The 18,244-nt window shown below is 46.5% G+C and overlaps 1 protein-coding gene across 1 annotated transcript; it reads right to left on the bottom strand.

Annotated features, from left to right (window-relative positions):
- Positions 1-817: 817 nt before the first annotated feature.
- On the bottom strand, positions 818-6,877 carry SRSF3 (serine and arginine rich splicing factor 3). The gene is made up of 6 exons (XM_053963918.1): positions 6,775-6,877; positions 5,817-6,024; positions 4,809-4,943; positions 2,578-2,616; positions 1,859-1,945; positions 818-1,622 (listed from the first exon to the last, which is right to left on the bottom strand). The coding sequence occupies exons 2-6, from the start codon at positions 6,020-6,022 to the stop codon at positions 1,595-1,597; spliced, it is 495 nt and encodes a 164-aa protein (XP_053819893.1). The 5' UTR covers positions 6,023-6,024; positions 6,775-6,877; the 3' UTR covers positions 818-1,594.
- Between the last annotated feature and the right edge of the window lie 11,367 nt (positions 6,878-18,244).

The following is an 18,244-nucleotide window of genomic DNA, read 5'->3' as shown; positions in this document are numbered from 1 at the left end:
CAAAAGCCGGGAACGGGCCGGGGCATTCCCAGCTCACCGCTGAATCCCGCTCCAGTGGCAGTTCGGGCTGTGAGTGCCTCTCGCAGCACCTGCGGCCACCCTGCGTTTCTGTGGCACGAGGTGGGAGACACAGCAACACGCAGTCTTTAACTCATCAACAGAGCCTCAGAGGGGTTGGAAGAGGCCTTCAAGACCCAGCCCAACCAACACCAAGTCATTAAAAAAATTATCCAGACACTGAGCTCAGCAGCACCAGCACATCCTCCTTCCCACAGTCCTTACAGCTTCACCATCTCCTTGTCCCTGCCTGGAAACCATCAAGCAAAGGAAACTCCACCACCAGTGTTTATCATGAGGGATTTAATCTAAACCACACAACTGAACCAATGCAGCAATCTGGGATTCAGGTGCAAGGGAGCCCTTGGGCAGCTCCACCTGCTCTCCAGCCATGCTGCATTTCTGCAGGAAGTGAATCTTCAGGGTAAGTTGTGGATTCCAGACTGAGATGGGATGAACACCTTAATGTTGCTCCCAACCCACAGCTGGCATACAAATCCCATGGGGAACCTTTGCATCTCCAGCAGGTTTTCCAAGGAATCACTGCAGGGCTCACTGTCAGGCAAGCAGGTGGCATTAGCTACTGAGCACCCCAGCTGAAGCTATAGAACAGGGATTAGGCTGCCATGGTGGAGTGACACCCTGCACCTCACCACAGACAGGTGAGCAGGTACAGCTGCGTTGGGACACTTCACAGCTGTGTTACAGCCAGATGGGGTGACTGTCACAGTCCGGGACGAGTTAAATACTGAACAACGAGTTGTAACCAAAACTTTAATCCCAAGGATCTCACAAAAGACATTTTACAAGTGACATGAAAATTCTTGTACAGTAAAGAAATGTTTAATAACTAATGTTTACAATGTACCATTAGACACAACACATCCACTCCAGGTGTCAGTTCTGCTGTGGATTTGGTCTATTCAGAGCTTCTGGAATACATGGTCAATCAACAATCATCTAATGAAGGACTCTACTCACACCAAGTACAAAATTAACTGACCCTATAGCTAAAAAGTTTCATTTCATGGAATATAAAGCAGCTCAGTCAGAACTGGAGCTGGATGAAGCTGCAGCCCCCAACCCTTTCCCTCCCCATACCACTGGCTCACTACTCTTTCCCAGACCTGGGCTATGGAGCACCTGTGTCCTGCTCTGCTCCTGGCCTGTCCTCACAAGGAACACACCATCCCTGCACACTTCCTCAAGCTGAACCCCAGAAACCCCCAGCCCAGCCCTGCTATCCCAGCTACACAACACAGATCTTTTTGCCATTCCACACACACACCCCTCATGTCTAATGGTACATTGGAAAACCATTAATATTACAAATCATAGGATCTGCTCAGAACCATATACAGATTCACATCTTTACATTTGCCACCTGTTACAAGATACAAGGAACAAAGCAAGTTCAACAGCTAAAACATTTTAAAAATGCACCAAGCTTTATGAAGTCTCAAAACAAAACAATGTTCTGTACATACTCCTGGCCTCGGATCTCATGACTTCCTGTACACAGCTCCTTCCCACAGTCCTATTTCCTCTCATTTGACCTGGAGCGACTGAAGAACAACAGACAGGTATGGTTAGGATCAGGCATCAGGAACAGCAGATTTTCCTTTAAGCCCCCCAGCAGGTGATATTTAACCATTTTAAAAATACTGTTCATTTAATAAAATTAAGTATTTTGCTGTTTAAGGTGAAGAATCTCCTATGACATTACAGGTGGTTCTCCAACAAGGCACAAAGTTATTTTCAGATTTACTCAGAACACACAAACACTGAAGGCTCTTCTTACCTGCGAGACCTGGAAAAGGAGCGAGAAGGCTTGTGGTTCCTCTCCCGTGAGAGTGATCTCTCTCTTCTTCTGTCTCTGGAGAGGGACCTGGTACAGAACACAACACCACATCATCAGAGCAAAGCTTAATCAGGCCAAGGAGGTTCCCTGAGGAGCTTCCCTTCAGGAGTGAAGGCTTCAAACTATTCAACCTGGGAAAACCTGTTACCCATGCTGCTATTAACCCTTTCTTGAGGGAAGAATAATCAGCCTGAGCCAACAGCTTATAATGTGCTGTAAACAGGCATGTAGTACTTTGCAGAAGTTTGTGATTTTTGTTTGGTGTGGGTTTTGTTTGTTTGTTTTTTTGCAGAATCACACTAAATCACATTCTGATTTATGGCTGGACTCAATTGTCTTTTCCCACCTCAGGGTTCAAGGTTCCTATGCTCACAGTATCTCTGAGAGTAGCACATTAACACTTAAACTTTGGGGAAAACTGACAGAAGACGCCAGGCAGCTGCAGAAAGGAAATTACTTTTGTTCTCAGTATCCTTCCACTGCTATCCCTGGAATCTCAAACAGCTCAGTAATTCCAGGCAAACAATATGACAGAAGCAAATCTGTTTCTCTTTTACCAAACTACTGATTGTGCACAACCCACACGTGGAGCTGTTTTGGGCTGTTCTTTTCAACCCCCTAGGCTGGAGCAGTCCATGGGGTAGGGAAGGGGTTCGTACCTGCTGCGGCTCCGGGAAAAGCTTCTCCTTCGCGGTGATCTAGAACCAGAAAACCAAATGTGAGGCACTTTATCCATTCTTTGAGCTTTAACGGGGTGAGGCATTTCCCAACTTGTCAAACTCACTGTTGGGCCCAGGGAATGTGCCAAGAATAACTGGCATCCATCATCCAGTAAAAGGCATGGAAAGATTAGGCAGTAAAACCAAGCTCAGTGTGAACAGCACGTTTCCAACCACGAATTCACTTAACTAAGAACACGTCAGAGCAGAGTTGTCCAATGCAACACTTTCCATTTCAACTAAATACACTGCCCAGAACACCACACCAAAGTCCCACAGGTGGTTCCAAAAAAAAAAAAAAAAAAAAAATAGCACAGAGCAAATGTTTTGGAACCCATGCAAGCCAAAAAGGTCCATAACAAGACATAAGAGATATCAAGTGGAAAAAAAAAAGTGAAAATGCGCTCAGTGTCAATATTGATAATGCCATTAAGTGCTACATTAGAACTGCATATTTGTGATTGTCATTTTTAATGCCATAGAGTGTGTTTAGACTATTTTCTTATAAAAAAAAAATTAAAAAATATAACCTTAGCTCGGCCCAGTTCATCCCAAAAAGTAATTGTTTTAAGTTTTGAAAACTGTTAGTAAAACCATTTAAAGGTGATAGGATTTTTCTGGTAAGGAAAAGCTACATTTGTTAGAGCTTTATTAAAAATTTAGTTTGGCATCTCACATGCAAATATCCTGGTTTTTACATTATTCACAGTGTAAGAGCTTCCATATCACCCTTAAAAGTTTTCTCAAGCAACATATGTACGTTACCACTCAATTATGCACAGCCAGCCTTTGATTGAGAAAAGTAATTACTTATAAGCCGCTTACTCCTTATTTTAACCAGCAGTAAACTGTATAAGCAGGAAAAACTTACAAGTCTTTGGTTTCAACAAGCTAGAAATGGTGAGGTGAGGCTGCCGGACTGACTGCCAAGAAGAATTTGCTGAAAAGGTTTTGCCAGATGTTGCGTTGTATTTAGTTGGTTGGCGAAGGGGGTGTTGTGGATTTTTCCTGCTTTTTTGTTAGCCGAAGGCTGCTGCTGTAGTTGTTGTGAAGACATTTGGTAAATAAACAGCTGAGCTGATTGGCCGGGAATGTGTGGGCGGTCGAGGTGGCTGCTGCCGATTTGGTTAAGGTTGGAGAGAAGGCTGAGAGAAAACAGCATGCTCGGGAACCAAAGGGCGGTGCAACCTGACGACTGGCCATGCCTGGGTCATGTGAAACGACACCAGCCAAGCTGCATGGGGCGCGCTGGTCACATGACGCTGAAAGGGCTAGTTGGCTGGCTAATGCAGACTCAGAGGGTGGTGAGAAGAGACATGATGGTGACTCTGTAACGGGTTCATTTTTATTAATAGATGGACCAAAAAGCATAAAAAAAATGAAAAACAAGCCATCAGTACAACCATCTATTAGCTAACAAATACTCCTAATGTGTTATTTTTTTTTTTCAACAGCAAAAGGGTAAGCTTGAAACCCTGGCTTGGGAGGACTTCACTCACCTGCCACAGGTAAATTCAGTCCTGTAAAAACCACGGTGCACACTTAAACTGCCAGACAAACTAGTCTGGGTCCAAGAACGTGCCAGTTCCCAAAAATCCTGCTATAAGCTAGAGCTGGGTTTGCAAACCTCAAGTGACAGGATCGTCACACGATGCTTTATTTCCACGCTAACACTAAAGTGTCAAGATTCCAGATGTTTAGAGCAACTGTTACTCAATTATTAAACAGCTGCCTGCTTGGGAAGCATTTAAGTTCTGAAAACAAAGTGGAAAAACCCATTGGTATGGAAATGCTATACTGCTGTATGTCATGTTTTGCCATTATGGAGTAAAGGAAAGGAACAGCCTAAGTTGAAGTATGGGGAAGAAAGGGAAAGTGTGACTAGAAGATGAGCAGGTTTTAAGAGGAAGGAGGATAAGCCCAGGACAGTGGGCACTGACTACCAACTGCACAGTCACCTAAGGACAAACGCCAACAACATTCAGCACAACTGAAGTTCACCTCGATTTTGTGGGGGGGTTGATTTTGGTTTGTTTTTTTAGCATCTGTCATTTCCAAATCACGATCAGATAGATGAATGCCATCCATCAACATGCCTTTAACAAGCCTGCTTCTAGGATGCTACGTGGTAACTGTGCCAAGAGCTCTAGGATTGTGCTGTGCCCAGGTACCTGCGCCGAGGAGGGGGACTCCTCCTGCGATAGTCATCCCGAGGGCGCCGGCCCCACGACGGAGGGGGGCCACGGTTCCGACTCCGCTTCTCCCCGTTGGAGAGCTCCACTCGGACGCGACACCCACACAGCGTTCTGGAAGAGAGGGGGACTCTGGTTAGCACTGCCAGGGAAAGGCAGCGTGGATAAAGCATACACGATCCACAAGATGGAAAACAATGCATAATGGCAAAAATGTTCTGTCATCAAAGCACAGTGCCCAGAGCCAGCTCCAGCATGACTGGAGCAGGGACCCTTCCCTGCAAGTGTCCAAGGCCAGGCTGGACAGGCTTGGAGCAACCTGATCCATCTAGCGGAAGATGTCCCTGCCCACAGCAGAGGGTGGAACTGGATGGGCTTCCAGCCCAAACCATTCTGACGTTCTTTGGCAGACAAAAGGTTTGGCTGCATCTCAAAACTGCTGTGCCAGTAAAGCAGGCAAGGAAAGAGCAAAGGAGTCTCCGTGATCAGTTTTACCTCTTTATAGTAACACCATCTGCAATTTAATTAACACACACAGAGATCCAAATAATTTCTAACTTGGGAGTTCAACTGAGAAGTGCAAAATTAACCATTACAATGCTGTTCAAAAAAGGAGGGCAGGGATAGATGGGATATTGGGAAGGGGTTCTTCCCCGTGAGGGTGGGCAGGCCCTGGCACAGGGTGCCCAGAGCAGCTGTGGCTGCCCCTGGATCCCTGGCAGTGCCCAAGGCCAGGCTGGATGGGGCTGGTGGAAGGTGTCCCTACCCATGGGAAGTGTGGGACTGGATGAGCTTTGAGGTTCCTTCCAGCCCAAATCATTCTGGGATTCTACTGCTGCACTATAAGAACACCCTTATAGTAGCATACAAATAAACAGTGCATAAGAAATGTGTCAAGACCGTAGTCCTGCAGTTTAAGCTTTACAATTTAAAACTGTATCACTCCTATATCTCATATTTTGACCAGCCAAGCCAAGCACACTTTACCTTCCATCTAGCTCTCTTACTGCATCAGCTGCATCTCGGGGATCTTCAAATTCCACAAAGGCAAACCCAGGAGGATTTCTCGCCACCCATACACTGCGCAGTGGTCCATAGTAGCCAAAAGCTCGCTCTAATTCTGTTTTGTTGCCATTGTTTCCAAGGTTACCCACATAGACCTTGCAGTCCAGCGGACAAGAGTCACGATGCATTGCTAGACAAGAAAAAAGAAGTTCACATATATTTAACACAGCGCACGTGCTTGTTCACTTCCAAGGAAGTCACGCTTGGCTGCTTTCCCCTGAAACTTCAGCAGTGATGCGTCGGGATAGAGACACTGTTTGGAAAGGGCCAGCGGGGTGGGAGAAAACTTAAAACACAACAAGAGAACTGCTATGCCGCAGTGTGATTAATATTCACTAGTTCGGGGAATTTCGTTTACTTTTACTGTTTAGATTTGTGGAGGGAGGTCCCTGCGCCCCTTTTCCTGCTCAGCGCGGGGGGGTCTGCAGAGGGCGCTGCGCGGGGGAGGCTCCATTGTTCCCGGATCGGGATTAGGATCAGGGCGATCCGCGCACGAACCGGGGCGGAGGGGTGCAGGGCCATCTCCCGCCGAGCCCCGCGGGCAATGCCCGGGGTCTCGCTCCGGAGCTGCTCCTCGGCGCGGCGTGAGGGACCAGCGCTGCCACTGGCGGACGGGACGCCGCCACACCGCCGCCGCGGCACTTCCCACCCTGCCCGGCCTCACAACCCGCGGGGAACAGGCCGACAACGGGCTCCTCCCGGCAACCCGCCGCCTCCCCGCCCGGTTCCGCTCAGGGCCGCGGCAGCCGCCGCCCCAGGCCCGGCGATACAAAATGGCGGCTGCTCTTTGTTTGCCGCCGCCGCCACTTCCATCCGCCCTGTCGGGCACCGAGACCGCGGCTGCCGCCTCCCCCCCGCCCTCCGGGATGAAGATCCTCACCGGTGCTTAAAGGGAGGGCGCGCGAAGGGAGCCCGCGCTAAACTCAGCCGACTCGACCCTCAGCGAGACCCCAGCTCCGCTTTTCCTCACTGGACAAAATGGCGGCTAGCACCGACCCCGCCCGCCGTTATATAGAGCCAGTCCTCTCCCACGTGACGCCAGGCGACAGCGAATCAGAGGGCGCCGTTGCGCTGATTGACAGGTGGCGTCACGGCGCGCGCGCGCGGGTGGCATAATGGCGGGAGCGCTGAGGGGGCCCCGCCCGGGCCCTGAAATCAGAACTGCTGTTTTTTCCGGCTAACATGAAAAACAAAGTTTTATTTCCTTTTGTCTCTGGCCCGATGAGGTCCGTCCAGGTAGGGTTTACACCTCTGAGCGCTTCAATTCTCTCAGACCTATTTCTCCCCCTCAGCTTTAAATAAGTGTGTTGAGCAAACTGCTCTAAGCCAGAGTTTTTGGTAAATTTTATGTCCGCGCTTGGCTTACTGAAGCACAAAGGACGGAGCTGGTTTGGTTTGGTTTGGTTTGGTTTTTTTGCGCTTGAGAAAACGAGAGGATTTGAACTTGAACAGAGGAATTTCAGTTACAGATACGCAGTGCTGGTGATGTGCTTTGCCAAACTCTCATTCATACATAACATTGGGTTTTAACCTCTAATTAAAGTATGAACTTGCTCCAAAGGGGTTGCCTTAGATACCAAACCTCCTGATTTCAGTTACCAGGTAATATAAGGAACTCACCCAGGGTTGTTGCTGCAATAACCTCCCAAAAACCTCCCCTCGCAGCCAGGCTGGGTTTAACCCAGACTTCAACTCTGCCATGGGCCAGAGAAGCCAAATTTATCTGGTACAGGTATCATTAATAATATTTTAATCATGTAATACACAGAAAGGCATTTTGAGTACAAATTAAGGCTCATTGACTCTGTTTTCCAAGCAGGAACTGTGCAGAGGATGGGATGTCCTTGTGTACCAGAATTCCAGAAACCCAACTGGAATTAAAGTTAATAATTAATTGGAATGTTCCAAAATCTTTTGCAGCATCCCCAATTATTTTTAAGAGCTTTTTCGCAGTAAAATCCTCAAAGGGTCAAAACTGGCCAAGGGACAGAAACACAACAATGATTTTGAGGTAATGAATGCTCCAAAGTCTCTTTATTGTGTATAGTTATCTGAGAGTTACCTGCCTTTAATTAAGGAAATCTAATCCATTGCAATCTAAATTAGCTGATGGCTAATTTCCTGAGGCAACACAAACAAAGGAAATAATTTGAAGCTATTTTTCACTTTGTGACTTCTTTGAGACGGTGATTTCCAGCACTCACCTCCCTTCTCCAAGGGGGTTTGCAGCATTCCTAGACCCTCCTCACTTCACATAATGTGCATTTCAAACATGATTTCAGTTTTGCAATAATTGATATTAAAAAAAAAAAAAAAGAAACAGAACAAATATTAGAGAGCAACTTGGACAACCTTGTAATCTTAACTTTTAATTTCATACTAAAGTTACACATGATGTCTGAAGATAATTCCAGGTGACAGACTTGGGAACAAAGGATTTATTCAGAAGCCAGCTCACCTGCTGCAAAGCAAACAGAGCACTCAGCACTCACCTAGGACATGTTGCCTGCTCTTTTCAAGCACTTCTTCCCTGCAGTTAAGCCTGTCACCACATTTTATAAATCACAGTCCACAAAAATCACATCATACAAACATAATCCGTTTTCAGTTTGGTTTTGGTGTTATTCAGAAACTAAACATGGCCCATCACCGGGACACAAGGCAGAGGTCAGAGTGCTCAGGCAAATTCCCAGAGCTGAGGTTGGGATGTGCCAGCGCAGCCACACAACTCTTGTGTCGTTCCAAAGTCAGTGCTTTGATTGTCCTCCCAAAGCTGGTCCCCAAACCAGCCCTGTGGATGTCACATATGTGGAAGCTTTTATGCTACATTACTTCTCTCCTTCTTCCAAGTTTGTGAGTGTTTGGAAAATCCTGCTGCGTTGCACTCGCTGGCTTTTACCACTTGTGTCAAATATCATTGGTTAAATGTTTTATAACACCCCCAGACCAGGATCCAAGACCACACTGATCTGGAGTAAGGTGTTCCAGTCAAACTGTTGTTGTGGTTTCTGAGATTTCAGTCTCAGAGGAAAATGAACACATTCTAGACGTTATGATTTCGAAGAAACCTCAGCTGTGTGAGCCAAATTTAAGGGATCACTGAACCATAGAATAGCCTGAGCTGGAAGGGACCCACAAGAACCATTAAAAATCTACTCCTGGCTCTTCACAGGACACCCCAAAATCCCACCATGTGACTGAGAGCAGTGTCCAAAAGCTTCTGGAGCTCTGGATACCTCAGGAGACAGATAATATTTACTGGAGAACACTTCCATCTGCAAGAGGATCTCTTAGAGCTGCTCCTCATGCAAAACTAGACACCAGCAAAACCAGTTATTTACTGGCACGGTTCTGCCCACGGAAAGGCCTCTTGTGGGAAACGTCATTGCTCAAACACAACAGGAACTGGTGGGGGGGATGCATCTTCAGTCAGAAACCGACTGCACACGGGCACATCTGAGCCTGCTGTCGTGAGGTTCCTGTGGATTCGCCCCATTTTCACATCCTGCCCATCCACCAACCCTGGTGAAGGCTCTTTTCTGAAGAAACAGAGACTTACACAAGCCTGATCTTTAGATATATTTCAGTGCATAGGTTTATGCCCACACACTCTTCTGTTTAAAGGGTACAAGTCCCTTATTTCCTCACTTTTAAAACATATATTTTTACACACTTTTATCTCTACCCCAGACTTCATGTAAACAGAGAGTGAAACAACAGACTGCAATTTATCTATCATAGACCTAAAGTAAGACAGAGCACCAAGCACAGGGGCACAACATGTCCCCAAGACTCAGCACCTGGGGATTAATTAGTGTGACATTTCTTTACCTGGATGACATTTAATTGCTCATCCTCCATCCTCACCTTTCCAGGTGTGAGGCTTCTGCCACTGTTGGGGTCTCATGTCTAAGCTATTGACACCACAGTGACATTCTCTTGCAGGGGCAGATCCCAGAGAGTTCCTTTTCATGGAGACAGGGCCCATGGCACTGGGAGACATCCCTTCTTTTTTTTGTTTTTACTCAGGTGAGGTCCTCAGGAGACTTCTGCAACACTGTGGAACCTGGGATAAACTCAGAGTCCAGTGGGTGTTACAGAAGCAGCAAAAGGGATCTGAGGCTTTGTCTCAGCTTCACCTGAATTTGTTTTGCACACATAAAATATTCCATCTGGAGACTGTTTTGGGCAGAAAAGAGATCCAGCCCCAGGCTTGGCTTCAGGGTAGGTTTTGGAGGAAAAAACACTCACCCTTGCTACCATGTTCAGACAGAGCTGTGAGTCCCAGGAGCTTCTGCAGATCTGGCTTGATATCAGAAAATGGAAAAATGAAAACTGAGCCTGAGTCACTGCTGTTCAACTCTAATTTTAATTCCCTGGAAGATGTGAGTTTTCTCTGGAATGACGCAGTACACAGTGCATAGGGGCCACGATTTCAAACTGCTCCTGGAACAGTTTGCCCCCCTCCCAAATGTGATTGCTGGCACCTCTCCAGATGGCACAGGGCTGTCCCCAGTGACACAGAGGTGACAGAGAAGAGCTAAAAGCACCCAGAGGGAGGGGAAGTCTGGAACTCACTCCTGGAAGCTGAACTTCACTGCTTGAAATGGTTATGGAAGCCACAGGTCTGCTGGCTCCTTCCCCGGGGACAGAGAGCTGGTGATGCCCCTGTAGCACCTCGAGTGCAGGTGTGATGGTGCCAAAATCTTGGTGGTTTGCTGTGAGGTGTCATTTCCTCCCGTCTCTGAGTGAGGGAGGCCAGGGAGGGCAAACAGCCCTTCGGCAGCTGCTGCTTCTCCAGCAGCTCCGGGCAGCTCTATTTACCCTGAGTGTGGTCAGAGCGTTTCCTCTCGGCAGGGCGGTGCCCGGCTTTCCACACACGGCACAGCAGCTCACAGGATTTCGGGTCTGTTGGGCTAAGAGCAGTAAGGGAAAAAAAAAAAAAAAAAACACAACCAAAACTAATAATAATAAAAAAAAAAAAGTTGATGTTTTCGTCAGGGAAGCAGGAAGACTTCTGGAGCCCACACTCCTGTTACTGGTGAGTAACAGAGAACAGCACACGGAAAAAAAATCCTCAGATCTCTCAGCCCTCTCCCTACAGATAGAGGATCCCTTTGATGCAGCACAGTCTTTGTTTAATTAAGTTTTCAAATCCCAGGCCAGAGGATCCCCCTTACCCTAACGAGGCTATTTGCACATTTGCTTTGCTTTCTGTTCCCTCCCCCAGTTCCTTCTTCCCCCTCAACTGGGCCTCCAGGCTTTCTCTTCCCTTTTTCTTTCATGCCCTGCAGCAGGCCATATTCCTTTCCTCCCCCACCTGGCTCCCCGGGGAAAGGACTGGAAAGCAAAACAAAAGAATCACTCCCTGGGAAACTATAATTGGCACAACCCTCCTGCTCCAAAACTCCCGCTGAAGGTGAGGGAACAGTGAAAGCTCCTCCCATGCAGGGACCAGGAAAAGCCGGAGGGAGGGAGCGAAGGCTTTGAAGCCAAGGCTGAAACCTTTGATAGCTCCGAGAATGCTGCGGGGGAGGGCCCGAGGGGAGCAAGCTCTGGTCAGCTCGAATCCCTCCCTCGTTACCTCCCCTGCAGAACGAGCTCCTGCTCCACTCTGCACCTCTCAGGCCTCTCACAGTGGTTAACTTATCCCGGCTAAAAATATCACCCGGGAGTGCTGGTGGTACAATTTCCCCCTGTGACATTAGCACTGACCCCATCACAGCTGGGAACAGTTCCTCCTGGGTGTGTGCCCGGAGTGTGCAATGGACACATTTTATGTTTTCTTTAGAAATCTTGTATCTCTCATGGATACAGGGTAACCCCAGCACAGTCCGACCTCAGGGAGATGTCACAAAGTGACGACCATGGTTATTCTGACTTCTCCAGAGTCCTTGGTGGAAGGAAATGGCCGGTGGAAGGGCAAAGCCATGGCAGTGTGGTGTGAGCACCAGAACATTCTCCAAGTGCTCCTGTCCCCATCCCACATCACCATCTCTGCTTGTGGTCACTCAATTGATGTTTTTCCGGTGGAGATGCCGATAACTGCATCCGATGAAAACCCATTGTACACTGGAGATTTGAAAAGTTCATGGATGAATTGTCCCAGATGTTTCACACAGGACTTTGGCCAATGCTTATTAATCCTTGAAGATGTATCCAAGGGATCCACGGCGGATAATTTGGTGTAACAGTGTAAGTGCTGCCCTGGAGACTCAGACGTGAAGCTGGGCCCTGATCTACCAATATTTAATGAATGTCAGCCTTAATTGGTGATGCACTCAAATGGGTGACACTCTCCTTAACAATCAGGACTCAGGTAATGAAATGGGGAATGTTTATTGGGTGTCTCAGACATAGTGTGGGGCTCAGACAAGCTGCCTTGAGGAACATAATGAAAAGCAATTTGGTGTCCATGGAAGCTGTGAGAGCAGAGGCTGTGAAGCCCTGCAAGGGGCCTGTCTGTGCAGGACGTGTCTGCATCCACCTGAGCCTGGCTTTGTCAGGAACGCAGCCCTGTGCCTATGGGAAAGGAATCTGTGGCTTTGGAAAACACTGAGCAAATGATTGTTCCAATCTTCCCAAGGAATTGCTACTCAGAGGTGACAAATACTGTTTTTCACTTTGAGAAGCAGGAACTGGTCCTTTTAAGTAGTTCCAGCCTAATGATCCAGCCACACCCTGTATATCCAAATTCTATTGAAATGACCTGCTTAGAGATCACACAGTGAAAATAAAACCTTGTGTGGTGTCAGCTTGCAGGGTTTCAAAACATATCAGAATTTGGCTTTTTGCCTGTATTATTACTTGCATTTTTATTGTTTAGTGAGTTTCTCCCATTTTCCAAGATTTCAAATGAGTTTTTTTACTGTACAATCAACAGATTTAAATTAAATTTGTACTGAACATTAAAATCCAGTGGGATCTTACTTTGGTTGCCCAGAGAAGCTGTGGCTGTCCCATCCCTGGAAGTGTCCAAGGCCAGGCTGGATGGGGCTTGGAGCAACCTGGGATGGTGGAAGTTGTCACTGCCCATGGCAGGGGATGTTGGGCTTTAGGGTCCCTTCCAGTCTAACCATTCTGGGATTTTATTATTTACCAGCTCCTGAGATTTTCTGTGAGTAACTTGAACTTGCTTGAACATGTCCAGAGGGAGGAAACAAGGCTGGTGAAGGGCTTGGAATACAAGCCCTATGAAGAATGGCTGAGGGAGCTGAGGGTGTTTAGCCTGGAGAAAAGGAGACTCAGGTGTGACCTCATCACTCTCCACAACTCCCTGAAAGGTGGCTGTAGTCAGGTGGGGCTCGGTCTCTGCTCCCAGGAAACCACTGACAGAACGAGAGGACACACCCTTAAGCTGCACCAGGGGGAGTTTAGGATGGGCATCAGAAAAAAATCCTTAACTGAAAGAGTGATTGGGCACTGGAATGGTCTGCCCAGGGAGGTGGTGGAGACCATCCAGGATATGATTACAAAAAGCCTGGACGTGGCACTCAGTGCTGTGGTTTAGTTGATGAGGAGGTGTTAGGTCATAGGTTGGACTAGATGATCTTAAAGGTCTTTTCCAACCTGGTTCATTCTGTGATTCTGTAACTGGGTTTTGCTGACTGTACATTGCAGGTGTCACCAGTACTGTTAATTTAGATTCCTCTTACCCAACTCATGGTTCACACCTGAGCCATAAGAACAGGAAAGGAGCAAAATCTATTTCCACACCAGAGACGCTTTTCCTGATCAACCCTGGAACAGCTGGATATCCCCTGTCCATCATCTTGGGACACAGCAAAGCTGTGTTAGAATCCAAAGTTCCCACAAAACACGAGAGACTGCAAAGGAAGAAGAAACTGCCTGCAAAGCTGTGATCTTTTCCTTAGTCAGAGCTGAATCTTTTAAAATCCAAGATTTATTATTGCTGGAGCTGTCTCATTTCCCTGGCACAAGGTCTTAGTCACGGAGTGCTGTGCAGCCCATTCCCATTGTTCCTGAGCTCTCTGGGCTGCTATAAAAGGTGGTCAAGGGCTCTTGGTGTCACTGTGCTGGAGCATCACCACGGGGCTGGCAGGACACTCTGCAGGTCAGGACTTCCCTGGGATCCAAACACCATCAGTAAGTGGATAAAGTTCCTTTTGTAACTGGGAGATGCTTTTAATTAGAGTTTACTGTTGATCACAGCAGCAAAGTGTCATTTCTCTATTGTGTCTGAACAGTTCTGCATTAGCATAACTTCAAATATCCCTCAGCATTTAATACACACATCTCTATGTATATTTATGTGCATATATCTGAATTTAATGCATGTGTTTTTTATCAGAACTAATACCCACTTGTTATTTCACATCTAATTTCATTTCAACATATTACCCAAGAAAATTATTCACAAATTACTGAGGCAGGCTAATTAAGAACAAGCTTGTTAAAAGCAAATACAGAATTGATGTGTATTTACGTTCTATTAATGTATAATTTGCTTTATTATCCAGTCACTGACAATATTCAAGTTAGTATAAAGACAAGTCTTTTGAGGAGATGCTGAGTTTTTTATTATTCCAAATTTTTTCTGCACAGAAAGAATTATTTCTACAAAAAATTGTACAGGAACTTGTCTTTACTACTCTTACATAACAATTTAAATGGTACAACTTTTCTTTTGTTGTCCCTCCAGGTTTTGATGTAACAATTAATACAGGATTTGCTGGTAAATGAATAAAGGGCTAGGCTGGAGCCAATCCTAAAGCAGGGTACAGTCATTAGTACCAAAAAAGCAGAAATTTTAGGGCTAGACTTGGCAATAAAGGTGTGGTGGGGTTGAAGGGATGGGTAGGTATGGATATACCAATGCCAAGAGCAGATATATAGCTGGATGAAATAATAACATAGATTAAAATAATCATTTTTAATTGCACAATTACATCTTCTAGTTGTCCCTTCCCTAAGCCAAAAATCCACTTCTTCACAGAAAATAAATCCAGCATCAGTCTAATATAATCCTGGATATTTGGGTGTCAGCACTTGTCTTGCTCATGGAAAAGGTTGTGTTATTGAAGGCCCAAACCCCAGGGCTGTGAACATGTTTTAACTTGATATTCCTGCTCCACCTTAAATCCCTTTTGGGTTTCATGATTTTCAGCAATCCTGATCTTTGTGTCAAATTCCTGTGAAGATTTTTTTATCAGAAGGGTTTCTTCCAAGTCCTAAAATAATTTTCTGTGCTTGCAAATGCACAAGAGTTCAAAATGTTGTATTGAGGGGCAACAGTGGGAAAAGAGATTTAGGACTCTAAGCAAAGAATTGTAGAAATATCCTGTGAATCCTATCTGTCCTTTCCTGTTACAAATCCATGGTCTGGGATGATGTGGGAGGCCCTGGGATGTTTTACCACAGCACAGTGCTCCACTCTCACCCCTGCTTAAAGGCTGAAATTCATTTTGTCAGGTGAAAGCAAGAACAGAGGAAAAGATTTCTGATCACACCATCAGCTTCTGGTCCTGTGGAGCTGATTTAAAGAAGAGAGAAAATGTTCCTGCACCAGATATCTCTGCAGACAGTTACATTTTTGGCGATTCTTTTTTTTGCCTGTTTTGCAATGGGCCAAGACCTTGAAAAGTAAGCAATATTACCTTTTTACTTCATTGATATCATTAGAAAACTGCTCACTTTTGATTTAATGGGCTGTGTTCTGCACTGCTCTTAGTTACTCCAGGCATGTCAGAAGAAAAATTTGATGTATTTGATACAGCACCATTTTACCTCACCCTCTCTGCAGTGTAAAATTAGACCAATTGCATTTTTAGATGTGCAACATGGAGCACATTTCAGCTGTCACTTTTAAACACAGTGTGGCAAATCACATAAGGATGTTCAAGAGAAGCCATGGAGATGGCACATGCTGAAATTCCATATTTAGTTCCCGTTCAGATCCAAATCTGCAGTAGGAGCCTATAGCTGCTGTTAGATCTTATCTAAGCAGCCTGGAATCCTGAAACATTTGCATCTGAGATTTAGCCTGCCCTCCTCAGTCAACAGTTGACTCAAAAATGTTGGTGTATTTGAAGAAAATAGGAGTTAGGTTTTTTTTCATGGACGTCAGTGATTTCAGGTAAATTACTCCCGAGTTACAACTCTGGAAGGAAAGAAACAAACCCAAGAGTCCTGTAACACTGAGGTGTTGGAAAAGGACCCTTATTCTGCTATTGAAACCTCTGAAAATAATCTAAATTTGGGAAAGATCAAATGGTCAGTCTCCGCAGTTTACCTTTCTTAAAAAAGAGGAGATTCAAGGCATGCCTTTGGGAATAGCACACCATTTCAGTTTTGCTGGAATCTGAAATGCAGGGAACTCTCAGAACTTTGGGCCTGTAAGCCTAAGCTTAGAATTAAACACGGGATTTGATCTGAGACTTTAGAAAAGGCTTCCAAACTGAGGTGCTAGAAGCAAGAATGTAGATTTATAGTTTAAAGCAGAGACACGTTAAACTAAGTAGAAGAAAGTTCAGAGTTTTAGGGTACAGTACTTTAGGTTTGTGTGTCATAACATGATTGGCTAAGAAAGCTTACACTGTAACATAAATCCATAAGATGAAATATTTAAAGATTAAGTCAAAAACATAAATATCCTTGTTGACAGTGTTTTATTAGTTAATAAATCCTTTACAAGTCTTATAACTAGAGCTCTTGTTACCTTCTGAGCCATGCAGTGAAGATGTGAGCCAAACTCACCCTTCCTGCCTATGTAGAAGATAAAAAAAAAAATATCACACCATCTTAAACAACTCAAAAATCCCATCTCTAAATTAATTCAAACTTATTTCAAAATCCCCACAAGCTTCCTATCTGCAGGAATCTTTAGGCTTCCTGACAGGCTGCTGGAGCCTGAGGCATTTCCAGTGCTCCTTCCTCAGTGCAGAGAAGCGTCTGGGATCGATGGATGCAAGTCAGCATCTCCCGTCCCTGACTCCGTGTTCCTTCCCCTGCAGCAGGAGGGCAGTGACCGAGCACCAGCTCCTGCACGACAAAGGGAGGGCGCTCCAAGGGCTGAAGCGGCTGATGTGGCTGCACCACGCCCTGGGTGCCGTGCACACCGCCAGCAGCAGGGATATCCCACTCCCAAATGCCAGGTGGGACGCGCAGAAGAGCCAAGATCCCTCAGATTTCAACAGCAGCGACGGAGATGAGGCTTCCAGCCTGATGAAGCAGCTGCTGGAACCGATGGAAGCTCAGGGCTTCCTCCCACCAAAGCAGCTGGATGGGAAGATCCCAGAGGGTAACTGGAACCCACAGCGCCTTTTCAAGCCCCTTTGACTTCTCCCAGCAGTGTCAGCCCAGCCTCTGTCCCTGGCTTTACACGTGCACTGCTGGAGGGAACAGCCCCAGCACAAAGGGGAACAGCAAAATGAAAACCCTTAAGGGCATTCACTCCTCCAGGTGTTCACAGAGACCCTCCCACGGAGGGTTAGGGTTAGGGTCCTCTCCCATCTGAGCGCTGTGACTGTGAGATCCAGAACTCCAACAGGTCCCTTCTCTTCCCCTGCCAGGGCCCTCCATCCATCCCATCCATTGCCTGGGATGTTTTAGGGATGCTGCAGCCAGCAGGGGCTCCTGGAGCTCACACTAGCAGGAAGTTTGGGTCATTAATCTGCACATCCACAGCCTAATGTTTTGACGAAGAACTTTAACTCTGAATACAGGTTCTCTTCCATTCACACCTGCCTGCAGTAATTTCACACTCTGCTCTAGTAATCACTTTTCTTATAGTGTAGTTACAAAGGGTTTTTCCTGCTCCCTCAGCATGCAGACTGTTTTAGGCATCTCGGACCCTCAGGTTTTCCTTTGTTTTCTCAGGTAGAAGTTGGCAGTGATCCCCATTCAGCCAAAGTCCCAGACACTCACCTTGTTCTGCTGGCGGAGGAGATGAGAATGAGCTTTCAGAGTCCCTCTTTGAGCCTTTTGTTCCACATCTTTTCTCCTCTCCTCTCCTCTCCTCTCCTCTCCTCTCCTCTCCTCTCCTCTCCTCTCCTCTCCTCTCCTCTCCTCTCCTCTCCTCTCCTCTCCTCTCTCCTCTCCTCTCCTCTCCTCTCCTCTCCTCTCCTCTCCTCTCCTCTCCTCTCCTCTCCTCTCTCCTCTCCTCTCCTCTCCTCTCCTCTCCTCTCCTCTCCTCTCCTCTCCTCTCCTCTCCTCTCCTCTCCTCTCCTCTCCTCTCCTCTCCTCTCCTCTCCTCTCCTCTCTCCTCTCCTCTCCTCTCCTCTCCTCTCCTCTCCTCTCCTCTCCTCTCCTCTCCTCTCCTCTCCTCTCCTCTCCTCTCCTCTCCTCTCCTCTCCTCTCCTCTCCTCTCCTCTCCTCTCCTCTCCTCTCCT

This window comes from Vidua chalybeata, chromosome 24 (assembly GCF_026979565.1).
Source record: "Vidua chalybeata isolate OUT-0048 chromosome 24, bVidCha1 merged haplotype, whole genome shotgun sequence".
Lineage (NCBI taxonomy): Eukaryota > Metazoa > Chordata > Aves > Passeriformes > Viduidae > Vidua > Vidua chalybeata.
Note: the sequence above shows the minus strand (reverse complement) of the source record. Positions and strands in the feature narration are given on the sequence as shown.

Bases quoted from the DNA above. Each gene is read 5' to 3' on its own strand.
- SRSF3 (XM_053963918.1), bottom strand. From the start codon at position 6,022: ATGCATCGTGACTCTTGTCCGCTGGACTGCAAGGTCTATGTGGGTAAC. The intron at 4,944-5,816 runs GTAAAGTGTGCT...CCTCTCTTCCAG, and splicing joins GTAAGAGAGCTAGATGGAAG to AACGCTGTGTGGGTGTCGCG. The intron at 2,617-4,808 runs GTACCTGGGCAC...TTCTGGTTCTAG, and splicing joins AGTCCCCCTCCTCGGCGCAG to ATCACCGCGAAGGAGAAGCT.